Below are 14232 nucleotides of genomic sequence, written 5' to 3'. Positions count from 1 at the left end.
CTCTCCTTTAATTACCTTCCCACCTAAGTTAGCATCAACAGATGGGACGAAATGAACCCTTTAAAAGAAAACTTTTAGGTTTTCTTTGCAAATTCGTCCAAATATTTCTGTATGCTTTCCGGAAATTTCTATGCTTTACGACGCGATTCGGCAACACTCCAGTCATGAAAGTCTTAAGTTCACGAAGCCTTACAAAAATGTTGCAGAATTTTTGATTAAGGTAATAAGTTTTTTGCATGAAGGATCTTTCACTTCAAATCAAAAGCTATTAAATTAGACGCCGCCTCGTAACGACGAGAGAGGAAAAAAGAAAGAGGTGAAAAGAATCTTGCAATAAGAAGGACATGAAAAGGTACCTTTTTGAACTTAAACTTATCTGGCGTCATACCGCGATAGTTAATTCCGAACACAAATGATTTTGTGCAGGGAGACAGATTTTGAACGAAATACGTAAGAACCTTTCCTCCCACTTCTGACTTCATTATTACTTCGTGAAAAAGAACGTGGGAAGGACCTGAGCTCTTGGTTTGTATCGGATCTTGACCTGAAAAGTTGCAGTTTCCTTTATATGAAGATGTCCTATGAGAGCTCTCTGTTATTTCATCGAATCAAGATACACGATATTTCACTGGCAATCAAAGATTTTGCAAAGTGTAAATTACATTGTTACTTGCAAAAGGAAAATTCAAACGGAATGACTGACGCAATAGTCACTTTCTGAGAGGGAGGAAAAAATTCTCACCTCCAACACCGCTGAAAAATAGTAGTTTTCTCATCATAAATTGCATTGAAAATTGAAAAATTTGAACTTTTGGACCTTTTAAACTTTAAAAAGTTTTAGAGTTAAAATTTTTAAATTTCAAGTTTTTAATTTTCTTTAAATTTGTGAACTTTCACTGTTAAAAAGCCTAGCGTTGGCCTTCTTCTCCCCAAAAAATAGTGTGAACCCACCATTATTTTTTCAGCTTGTTTCATTTCTTTGATTGATCAAAATTCCAATGCGTTAATCTTATCAAGGAGCGAGAGTGCATACAATTTAGTTGATGCACTTTTATACGAGCGACCATTACAACTATCGATTCGACAAGAACGGCCGATGCACGATGCATTTCCATATTGGATGGTACGAAGTGTTGCAGCATCGCAACATGAGGATGCAAAAGCAGGAGACAAAAGGAAGAGACAGAGAGGCAGAAGAGGATATTGAGATCGGATATCACTTACCAAGTACCATTGTTCCTTAAACAATGGGTCTGGGAAGAAGGAGTCCCGTCGAAAGGAGTTGGGCTGGAGGTGGGAAAAATCCCACGCCGAAAACCCCGCGTCCGTGAAATCTCGCTTCTCCCGCCGCTTCTCGTGCTGCTGCTGCACCCAAACGATCTGCAAAAAAGAGAGCAACTTTAGTGACGTAAAACGGAAGACAACTCGCTAGCATGCTAAGCAGGCTATCCTAGAAATGTTCTGATAGGGTGGATTACGAAACGCTAAATTTGCGATTTTTTGACACCTCCCACCTCCTTGTAACGTTCCGTAACGTTGTGCTCAACCCTCCCCCCTAAAAATTTCGTAACGCATGCTCCCCCCCCCCCCCATTTTGATTAAAAATAATCTAAATATCATCTGGACCGCGTTAAGCAGAAAGTAACCAAGCCACATCAGCTATGCCAAATTTACTTAGACAATTTGATTTTTTCCATGAAAACGGTTGTGTGGATTATTGTGCAAATTTCAGAAAATTTTCTGCACAGTACAAAGCATATTCCTTAAAATTTTCAAAGGAATCTGCAAAAGTGTTCTCTTGTAAATATTTAAATTTGGCAATAGCTGATGTGGCCTGGTTACTTTCTGCTAAACGCGGTCCATCTTACATTTACTGAACGGATTGGCGTTTCTATTTAGTCCCCCCCCCCCCCACGCTTTAAATATCTCTAGGGGGATGATCTCACGATTGCGGTCCCTGGAGTCCCATGCCCTCAGTCCCTAATCATGCCAGCCCTGGTTAACCGCTGTTTGAGACTATCAAAACTCGGGTCACCTGACCGGGAATCGAACATGGGACCTCCCGATCATAGAGCAAGCAGTACAAAAACTATACTACAGGAGGCCGAAAACTTCTCACGTGCATGCACTGCTCATTTGAATTATTCCAAAAACAAAAACAAAAACAAACGAAACAAAAAACAAACAAAAATTAGATAGATTAAGGATATGTAGTACTGCAGCTTAGAATGGTAATTTCCTTGAAACCAATCTTGAACAGCTCTACACGCTAGAAATCGTTCGGCTTTCTCGATTTGGTTCCCCGAGAAAGTACAGGAGGAAATTAAGTGGTTGCCTGCGCAGTCCTATTATAAAAAAGGTACAAATCTTGCTCGAATCGGGGGCCAGCGGGGTTTCAGATGTGCTTCGAGGGACGGGCTTAGAAAAGAGAAAAAATCCAGGAACGTCGACGGCTTCAAGTGAAATCAAAATTCAAACGACAACCACTTTTAAGGTGGTCGAAGGGCTCTAGGCAGCGGGGAAAGCTCGCAGTCTGCCGAGATAAATTCTCAGATGAATTCAGCATCACGCCCTTGTATTTACTTTTCTCGAAAAACCGGGAACGACGACGCCGGACTCAGCCACTTATTTACGGGAATTTTCAACTCGCTCCTTCCCCAATCCAATCACCTTAATTTCTATTGTAGTGCCGGAATTTTAGTACAGCATAAATTTTTATGACCAATATCTATGGACCGAGTTCATTAGAAAGGAACCAACCCACATTTTCGAAAAAATTGAGTTAAGAATGATTTTGAGTTCCTCTAGTTGTATATTTCCTTGTGCCAAAAATTCAAAGTCGCAAAAGAAATATTAGTTTGTAAAAAGAGGGGTTAAAGTTTACTTTCTACATTTGCCTACATTTAAACCTCTTTTTCTCAGTTTCAACTTGATGTGGGTTGGCTCCTTTCTAATAAACTAGATCCAATTCATAACCTGCATTGCACTTTGAACAATGGACCGACCAGTTGCATACGATGAATACGTGCAAATAGATAGATTTTTCAAAAGTGATATCATACAGAAGTCACAATCAACACAAAAAAATTTCCATTATTCACTCCTGAACATATGATTTGCCTTTTCATGGTTAAATTACATGTTTTTTCCATTTTGTCTCATTCTGCGGTACTTAATTTTATTTTATTTAAAAGTTTTATTTTAACGTTTTTCTACTTAGTTTTCATGATTGCACCTTGCTAAAATTACCGCATGACCCTTAAATCATGTCTTGTCTCCTTTTTTCTTTGAATTCAACAATTAAAACAAATCAGAGTAATTACTTTGCCTGTATATTCTTCTTTCATTTTTTTCAGAAATAAAAAAAAATAAAACCTCGAGTTATACACCGGTGATTTTTCTACTTTGAGGGGGAGAGGGAAATGCCAATTATTTTACTCGGAGGGGGGGAGGGGGACATGTGGACTAACGTTAAGGGTGCGTTTCGGGGAGATTGAGAGGGTAAAAACGTAACAATTTTTAACGTTACATGTTTTGTGCAGGGCCCCTCGGCGCGTAAATATCCATCCCTTCCGAGGTCTGAGGTTTTTTTTTTCACTTGAAATGCTCATTCCAAGATCGCAAAATGTTACCAAACACCTCATCGCCCTCTGTTTGTATCATGTATCGCATTCTAAACCCCCCCAAAAAACAAATTAAAAAAATACGCCCTTGATTTCTGATAAGTTCCGTACAACATTTTGACGTGGGCCCTGTGAAAAGTTGGTGTACCGTGTACCCCGATGCGACGGTAGAATTCCCTGAAAGAGCGAATCGCCCCAAACCGGAGCGGGCAAGCCCCTCACTTCCTCTATTTTTTGCGGCAATACATTTCCGGCTAAACTGACAGTGGATCCTGTAATCTAGCCCAATGCTCTCCCCTCCCCTTTCCCTCCTGTCGCTTCGTTCCAATATCGAGTGTACTCTCGGCCGGTAGCACTATGATCGAGTGGGAAATATTTGTTGACGAATTTATTTGTTTTTCATTCGCAGATTAAATTTATCTGCAAGCGTTTCGGCAACGAGACGAGAGATGGGCTGACGTCCCGCTTTTTATATTTATGTGCGTTTACCTGTGTCGCAGGCATCCGCGAGTATATTGTTTAACTTTTCCGAAGATATGAAGGGGCCGCGGGAGAGGGGAGGGGTTGGTAAATTAAAAACTGAGCGTAACAAAAAATGCTCTTGCTCATGGTGTGTTTGCAGTCGCGGAAATGCTGGACTCTTCCGGCGCAAAGCGTTATCTATTTTGCTCTTCTTTAATCCTGCTTTCGAGGTGAGCTGGGTGAAAATATCCAAAATCAGCGCCAAACCAACGACGAAGAAAATAATATTTGTCGTATAACAGACTGAGTGCTATTGACTGAGCGTATGACCAATATTTTGACAGCGTAAAAAGAAATAAGCTGAATGCTGCTAGCAGGGTGAAAGTGCATTGTAACATAGCCTAAGATCCATTGAAGTCTAATAATGTATGTTTTATTCAATAATTTTATTTATTCTTTTTATAGTTAAGTCTGAAATACAAAATCAAAGGTTGAACCATTTTCTTTGAAAGTTAAAAGTTTGATGAAATTAGTTTGATTTAGCAATTATAACTTTTAATTTTGCTTCAGTTTTCGAACGGCTTTGACTGGGAAACCAACAACTCTGGACGAAATTCCAAAAGTTTTTTTCAAAACTTTAAAACCGTGAACTACAATCTTCTCTAAAATCAACCCTTACACTTTTTCAATACTGAAAGCAGGGAAGCTTGAAATCAAATTCGGACAAAAAGGTACCTAAAATCTACATACATTGGTTTATTCTCATTTTAAAATCGCATAATATGAGGTAGAAGATAAAGTAGCAATAAATTTTACTGATGCAGATTCTGGACCGTATTGATGCCTTACAAAGCCTGGTAGAGCCCGTTTCAGATTCCTTTTCCTCTTTTGCGCGGGATAGACAATTTTAAAATAGAAGAAAAGTAACGTGAAATGGGCTCTGATTCGATTTAACCATTGCGACATTTATGCTTCATTTGTTCATTGAGTGAATGACCTACCAATAATGAGTCATTCTGTTCACAAAATATTTCGGTAAATTATATCTATTTGCTCACAATGAGGGGGAACAAATTAAATTAGAACAGGTTGCGCAGAATCTACTATTCCTTTTTTATATATTGTAAAGAGTACAGTACTTGAACTTGTGTACAAAAATAACTCGCAGAGGGCCACGCAACGACAATAAGAAGATAGTTGGGGATCTAGCAGTTGGCTGAAAACTGAGAGCAATGGATACATATTACGAATTCACAAGCGCATTTGGAGTCGGTGTGGGGAGAACATCTGAAGAGGGGGATGAGACAAACGAAGAAGGTCACCTTTCTTTTCTTTCTCCCAAGCTCAAATCGCGCACAATACGTCAAAACTATTCAAATAAAAATATAAATTATGTACCCTCTTAAAAACTAGTTCCCAAGCATCATTCAAGAAAACTTTCCCCCGATAAAAAACCCTTGCGAACATTCCGAAAAGTTTTGAAGCCCGGATCTTTTTAACTTTCCACGGTTTTCTTGTTTCATCGCTTCTATTGTGTTTCAGATTACACGCTTGTCAAGAGATCAAAGTCTTTTATCAAACGTTGTCTAAAAATTAGAGCCGAATTTTTTCCAGCCTACAAAACCCTCCATAACATATTGAAACAAAGAATTATGCCGTTCAAGAGAATTCGAAAATGTTCGGATTTATGAGACATTACTTTTAGTGTGTGTGAAATTTACTACGCGTACTAATTTATTTTATTTACCATATCAGTATGGCTATTTTTTTGACAATGTTCACTGTTTACTGAAAAAAAAACAATCGTTCATGTGAACCGAGCGTTCGGTGTTCCATATCATCTCAAATATCCGGTTTGTGAAACTGAACTTTCGGTTCGTGTAACCAAACGTTCGGCATATAAGACCAAACTTGGTTCGTCAGTTCACTTCACCGCAGAAATTCGGTTACACGAACTGAAAGTTCGATGTGATAAACCGAAAGTTCAGTTTGACAAACCGAATAAGTTGGGATGATATGCAACACCGAACTTTTTTTTAGTGTAACTCATTATTATTAGGATACTAGGGGGCTACACCCCCTGGGGCCAACCTGCTTTTCCCAGCATACTTTTCATGGCTACACGCCTCTATTTTTGGTTCGCAAACATTACACAATATGATATATTTCCAAACACCACATTTTAGCCTGTTAATAAATTGCGTCGCTGAGAAAATTAACTTTTCCTTTTGTTTGTTTATTTTTAGACATGACACCTCATGTTGATATTTATCGCAGTTTCTTTACACGGTTTTTTAGGAGGATTCTACTCTGGCAACAAGTGATCAAATTTGGCGGTGACACAATTTCGGGGGAAAAAGTGTGAACGTGTCATTTTAAACGGGGGTGGGTTGGGAGAGGGGACAAAAGGACGGCGCCTCTTCACACAACGGAATGAGCACGTACTTCAGGAGGTTGAGACGTGCTCCTGAATCAAGCATTCATCCACGATTGCCGAATTTTGAGAGCTTCAATAATTTCATGTCTCGCGGTTTTCCACGGGTGTTTTGTAGAGTCCCTTTATACTGAGACTAAAGACAACACGAATCCATTTCTGATTGGTTCCCGTTTGTGCCTTCACAGTGTCACAAACGGGAATGAAGATTACATTTTCACCAAGTGCAAATATTATAAACTGGAATTGACTGGGGAAATGGGGGTGCGGCAAGGAACAAATGGAATAAGAGAGGGAGCGGAGACAGGGATTCTGGAATGGGTTGATCAAAGGTTACAAAAAAACGTTCGATTTGTGTAATCTTTATTCCCGTTTGTGACATACATAAGCCGCGTTGTCTCAACTCTATGTATGAGGGGACTCTGGTATTTTGCAGAGAGGCTGTCACCTTTTGATACACCCTAGAAAAAAACACAGCCTGGTTTGTGTTAGGGGAAATTACTTAAAAACACTCGGACGGAATAGAGCGAAAATGGACCAAACTTGGTACGGAAAAAAGAGGTTAGTTAGTTATTCGTGGAAAGAGAGCCTGGTGTACCTACGAATCAACCGAGGTTTGATTAATTGGACGTATATAGGCTAAAAGGAACGATGTGCATAGATTTTGCGAGCAACATAGTTCCTTTTACCACATAGAACTCTTCGACGATACGCAGTGATTGCGTGGTGCAGGCATTATCTGTTGACGCAACAGATTGATTTGGTGGTTACATCATTCGATGTACATCACTTATAATACACATAACTGTGTCGCATGAACGCCAGGATGCCAATTGCCAAATGCATCTAAATATTTCTCGGGTTTGATAATAATCCATTCTCAATGCATGGAAGACAACTTGTAACGACCAAATGCGGTATATTCTTAACATAAAATTTGAACTTGAGGCCCTAGTCTCCGTCTTAAATAGCCCAGTTGCTGATCGTCGTGGTAAAATAACTAACCAGGTTTTTTTCCCTCTTTTTTTATCGGAACCATCACAAATCGATAAATCGAGATTACGTTGAATACCAGACAAGACTCAGGTGAACGAAATCAGGCTTTACTGGCCCCTTAATTAGCCCAGTTGCTGATCGTCGTGGTAAAATAACTAACCAGGTTTTTTTTTCCCCTCTTTTTTTATTGGAACCATCACAAATCGATAAATCGAGATTACGTCAAATACCAGACAAGACTCAGGTGAACGAAATCAGGCTTTACTGGCCCCTTAATTTGCCCAGTTGCTGATCGTCGTTGTAAAATAACCAGGTTTTTTCCCCCTCTTTTTTTATCGGAACCATCACAAATCGATAAATCGAGATTACGTCAAATACCAGACAAGACTCAGCTGAACGAAATCAGGCTTTACTGGCCCCTTACTCGAAGCGATTATTATCGAACAGAGAGTGAGAGGAGGCCTAGACTAAGTTTGGCATCGCTGTCGGATATCGGTGAACACGAGCGTCTCGGCGCGCGAAGACACACGCTCGCAAGAGTATTTACCCAATCGACGTGTTATGTTTGCCCTCGTGATGAAGGCCCACGCGGCTCCACCGGAAGCGCCTTGCTCCGTATGCAAACAGCGCGGCATCAAATCTGACTCCGCCGGATGGGGTTTATTTCATTGCGGATGCGGTGTGAAAAGAGTGCGGTTTCCTTCACGGCGTGCATCGTCATCACGTTGCCCAACTGCGTACCTGAATCGAACGCTTCGGAGCACGAAAGTGTCCGATTCCCGGTGAAGCGTGTCTCAAAGAATCGAACATGCAAAAAGCGCAACGTATAAGCTAATTTTCGGTCTCATTGAAACGGCCTCTGCTTTTTTTGGGGCACATGCCCTATCAAAGGTTATTATTTGAAATCTGTTTTTCTCAAACACAAAAATCACAAACATGCTGCTTAAAATGTTCGTGCATTGGTCTATTTTATCATAAATACTCGTTAGTTTGAAAGGTATCTTAGTTAAGAAGCACGTATATTAAATTAGCAGGGGAAAATATCACAGAAAGTTGACCAAACCCAAAATGTGAGGCGAGTGGATCGAGAGGCACCTGCAGCCTGATTGTTGAAATTTTTTGTTTGTCGGGACGACATAGATGACATGGGTTAAAAGGCGGACGACATACTAGACTTAAAAGACGACGTACTGTCGGAAACTTAAGAGGTGCCGTTAGCTTGTCGTGAGTTCAACCCGACATAGGCACGACAAAGCAGCGATAAGACATAGGCAACAAATCACGCTCCGCATTTTAACCTATGTCATCTATGTCGTCCCGACAAACAAAAAATGTCAACAATCAGGCTGCTGATGTGTACACGTTTAGATGGAGCTTTCTTAGAGTAGGAACGTATACCAGTGAATGCCGTTAAAAACAAACTGAAAAATCGTAGAATGATATCTATCATTGCTTTCCATCATTAGTGGAGTGTAAAATCACCTAGAAAAGCGACCGGCCGACCGGGAGTTGCTCTGGTGTTCACGCCTGCCTGTCTGCGCCTGAGAAAACCTCTGCCCGCCCAACACGGAAATATTTTAAAAATATTGCTGAAATATTTTCAAAAACATTTTAACAATATTTTAACAATATCGAAATAATATTGCTGCAATAGTTTGTTGTCCGCCCCCCTGACAATATTGCAGCAATATTGTCAAGGTAATATTGATAATATATTTTAAAAATATTTACTTGCGATGAGGTTATCATATTCCATATCCGTGTGCGCGCACTCTAGGAGACGTCTTTGGTACTAATTTTCTTTCTAATGTACACATGCGTCCAGGTTGTGGATCGTAGAGTAGTTACTGACCTTAAAATCCGCGCCGTCCTAGTCGGGATTAGAACCCACGCCTCGGGGTGGAGTTGATATCCGAAGTCCAGTACTTTACCACCAGACCAGCCAGGCTTGATGTAGATGGGCCCGTAAATTCAATCTCTTAACTATCGCAGGCCTCTGAGTCCGTAATATGTTTGTTTATTGACGGATTCTTATAATATTTTACCAGAATTTATTATTTACTAGAGGGCTACGCCCCCTGGCCGCTCCGCGGCCCAACCCCCTCTTAGATTCTGTTAATTAATGATGAAAATATCACATAATTTTTTTTTATACATCATTGTTTGTAGGGGTTGATATGTGCGATTTAATGACGCGCCTTATGAACACATTGTGTTGGAGTTCACTGCTTGTTTTAAGTTATATTCATAATAAAAAATGTTTTGTTCATAGTGACAAAATTAATTGTTTTGAAGATAATAATTACATACTGCATTCCTCAATTTTAACAGTAGAAAATAAACAAAGTTATTGCAGAACTTCTTGATACACAATGTTCATTGCTGTGTTTTTATTTTTGTTGTCATCAAAATTAATGATTTTTATTTTTAAACCTTCTTTAGTCCTACATCTAGACAATGCTACATGCAGTTGACCGTGAGCGAACATTGGTCTTTATTTATCTATAAAAATTCCCACTCTGTCAAACGATTGCCCTTGGCTTTTACTAATAGTCATAGCAAGTGCTAATGTAACGGGGAATTGTTTCCTATTCAAAACAAAAGGTAGGTTTGTTACTTCTTTTGTGTTAAGTGTAATTTTTGGTAGTGCAACTATTTTTCCTTTATTTTCTCCTGTTAAAACTGAGCAATGCAAAATGCATTTGTTTATTTTTAAGACAATTAATCTTGTCCCATTGCACAATCCATCCTCGATACAAATGTTGCGTAGTATCATAACCACTGCTCCTTCTTTTAACTTTAAATTTTGACTTGGCATTCCTGAAGGGTTCGATGAAACATGCGATTATCGATACATGCGATTATCAGTTTGATGTATTTGATTTGTTTGATTGTGTTTCATGATGTGTTTGTTGTGTTTGATTGTGTTTCATGATGTGTTTGTTGTGTTTGATTGTGTTTCATGATGTGTTTGCTGTGTTTCATGATGTGTTTGTTGTGTTTGATTTGTTTGATTGTGTTTCATGATGTGTTTGTTGTGTTTGATTGTGTTTCATGATGTGTTTGTTGTGTTTGATTGTGTTTCATGATGTGTTTGCTGTGTTTCAAGATGTGTTTGTTGTGTTTGAAGTGTTTCATGATGTGTTTGATGTGTTTGCTGTGTTTCATGATGCATTTAATGTGTTTTATCCCGGCTTCTTAACATAGTTACATCCAGTTTTATCCATGACTATCCTGTATAGGTAAAATCCCTCCCTTTTATCCCGGTTATTATGAAAAAATCCCGTTTTATCCCAGTCAATACTGCTTTAGAACAAACGATGTATCGAAGATCGATACACAAAGATCGATATCCGTCCTGTTATCCCGGTTTATTAATATAGGTACATCCCGTTTTTCCAGGACTATCCTGTATAGGTAATATTCCTCGCTTTTATCCTGGTTAATTAGATGAAATCCATCCCATTTTTATACGTGTCTACCTATCATTAATTCCTTTAACGATAACAATAACGATTAACGATATATCAAATATCGATATATAAAGATCGATATCCTTCCTGTTATCCCGGTTTCTTAATATAGTTACATCCCGCTTTATCCATGACGATCCTGTATAGGTAAAATCCCTCCCTTTTATCCCGGTTATTGTGAAGAAATCCCGTTTTATCCCAGTCAATACTGCATTAGAACAAACGATGTATCGAATATCGATATATAAAGATCGATATCCTTCCTGCTATCCCGGTTTATTAATATAGGTACATCCCGTTTTTCCAGGACTATCCTGTATAGGTAATATTCCTCGCTTTTATCCTGGTTAATTAGATGAAATCCATCCCATTTTTATACGTGTCTACCTATCATTAATTCCTTTAACGATAACAATAACGATTAACGATATATCAAATATCGATATATAAAGATCGATATCCTTCCTGTTATCCCGGTTTCTTAATATAGTTACATCCCGCTTTATCCATGACGATCCTGTATAGGTAAAATCCCTCCCTTTTATCCCGGTTATTGTGAAGAAATCCCGTTTTATCCCAGTCAATACTGCATTAGAACAAACGATGTATCGAATATCGATATATAAAGATCGATATCCTTCCTGCTATCCCGGTTTATTAATATAGGTACATCCCGTTTTTCCAGGACTATCCTGTATAGGTAATATTCCTCGCTTTTATCCTGGTTAATTAGATGAAATCCATCCCATTTTATACGTGTCTACCTATCATTAATTCCTTTAACGATAACAATAACGATTAACGATATATCAAATATCGATATATAAAGATCGATATCCTTCCTGTTATCCCGGTTTCTTAATATAGTTACATCCCGCTTTATCCATGACGATCCTGTATAGGTAAAATCCCTCCCTTTTATCCCGGTTATTATGAAGAAATCCCGTTTTATCCCAGTCAATACTGCTTTAGAACAAACGATGTATCGAATATCGATACACAAAGATCGATATCCTTCCTGTTATCCCGGTTTATTAATATAGGTACATCCCGTTCATTCCAGGACTATCCTGTATAGGTAAAATTCCTCCCTTTTATCCCGGTTATTAGAAGAAACATCCCGTTTTATACTATCTACCAGTCAATACGCTTTAGAGAACAAACGTATCGATGTATCGAATATCGATACACAATGATCGATATCCTTCCTGTTATCCCGGTTTATTAATATAGGTACATCCCGTTCATCCATGACTATCCTGTATAGGTAAAATTCCTCCCTTTTATCCCGGTTATTATGAAGAAATCCCGTTTTATCCCAGTCAATACTGCTTTAGAACAAACGATGTATCGAAGATCGATACACAAAGATCGATATCCTTCCTGTTATCCCGGTTTATTAATATAGGTACATCCCGTTCATCCATGACTATCCTGTATAGGAGTAAAATTACTCCCTTTTATCCCGGTTATTATGAAGAAATCCCGTTTTATCCCAGTCAATACTGCTTTAGAACAAACGATGTATCGAAGATCGATACACAAAGATCGATATCCTTCCTGTTATCCCGGTTTATTAATATAGGTACATCCCGTTCATCCATGACTATCCTGTATAGAGGTAAAATTCCTCCCTTTTATCCCGGTTATTATGAAGAAATCCCGTTTTATCCCAGTCAATACTGCTTTAGAACAAACGATGTATCGAAGATCGATACACAAAGATCGATATCCTTCCTGTTATCCCGGTTTATTAATATAGGTACATCCCGTTCATCCATGACTATCCTGTATAGGAGTAAAATTCCTCCCTTTTATCCCGGTTATTATGAAGAAATCCCGTTTTATCCCAGTCAATACTGCTTTAGAACAAACGATGTATCGAATATCGATACACAAAGATCGATATCCTTCCTGTTATCCCGGTTTATTAATATAGGTACATCCCGTTCATCCATGACTATCCTGTATAGGTAAAATTCCTCCCTTTTATCCCGGTTATTATGAAGAAATCCCGTTTTATCCCAGTCAATACTGCTTTAGAACAAACGATGTATCGAAGATCGATACACAAAGATCGATATCCTTCCTGTTATCCCGGTTTATTAATATAGGTACATCCCGTTCATCCATGACTCTCCCGTATAGGATGTAAAATTCCTCCCTTTTATCCCGGTTATTATGAAGAAATCCCGTTTTATCCCAGTCAATACTGCTTTAGAACAAACGATGTATCGAATATCGATACACAATGATCGATATCCTTCCTGTTATCCCGGTTTATTAATATAGGTACATCCCGTTTTTCTAGGACTATCCTGTATAGGTAATAATCCTCCCTTTTATCCTGGTTATTAGAAGAAATACATCCCATTTTTATACCTGTCTACCTATCAATAATTCCTTTACGGAAGAATACATTTAAATTTCCCGGGGATTTTCAATGACGTTTTCTGATTGGTTAATGAAAGACCAATGAGAATGCGAAATGACACGGACGTACACACAAAAAAGGCCTTATTTTTTTTTACTATAGTAAAGATAGTAAGATAAGATTATTTATTTATTATTTTTTATTTCATCCTGTAATTTTTGTTTCAAATTCTTTATTAATTGTACTCAACATATTCCTATTCATGTATTACAAATTTTCGTTTTTTTTAACTCTCTCTCATTTTTTTCTTTACCAAATTACTGTTTTTTATAATTGCGTCTTTTTCCAGTTTTAATTATTTGAGCTTTTTCCTAGTTTGAATTTATGTCGATGTATTTATGTTATGTTATTTATTTTTTTCCCTTCTTTTTGTCTTTTCTTCCCCCCCCCCCTTTCTTTTTTCTAGCGATTGATTTTAGTAAGTTCCGCAAAATAATTGGTAAACAGAGCAAAACCATACGCTAATTTGGCAAACATTTTGAAAATCTAGCAAAAATTTTAGCCATAATAGCATAAACTAGTAATGTTAATTTCGCAAAAGTATAGTGCCATTTTCGCACAATAAAATTACCACTTTTGCAAATTGTTTTGTCGTTCTCGCCACGAGGGTGGGCATTTTAGCAAAAAAAGCAAATTGCAGAAATCGCAAACCATTTTTTGCCATTTTAGCAATTAATTTTTAAATATTACAAAAATATTTATAAAATATTTTTAACATAATATTAAACAAATATTTTTAAACTAATATTTCTAAAATAATTTTAAAATATTTTGTGAATATATTTTACAAACTGTTTTAAAAGTAATTAC

The 14232-nt window shown here is 38.0% G+C and overlaps 1 protein-coding gene across 1 annotated transcript in view; it reads right to left on the bottom strand.

The window, feature by feature from the left end:
* The window catches only part of Fur2 (furin-like protease 2), a 536496-nt gene that overhangs the window by 73619 nt on the left and 448645 nt on the right, over positions 1-14232 (bottom strand). Inside the window, exon 3 of the mRNA XM_019049259.2 lies at positions 1225-1380. Coding sequence (XP_018904804.2) covers positions 1225-1380 — 156 coding nt within the window. The remainder of the gene's footprint in view (positions 1-1224; positions 1381-14232) is intronic.

Source organism: Bemisia tabaci, chromosome 1 (genome assembly GCF_918797505.1).
Source record: "Bemisia tabaci chromosome 1, PGI_BMITA_v3".
NCBI lineage: Eukaryota > Metazoa > Arthropoda > Insecta > Hemiptera > Aleyrodidae > Bemisia > Bemisia tabaci.
Note: the sequence above shows the minus strand (reverse complement) of the source record. Positions and strands in the feature narration are given on the sequence as shown.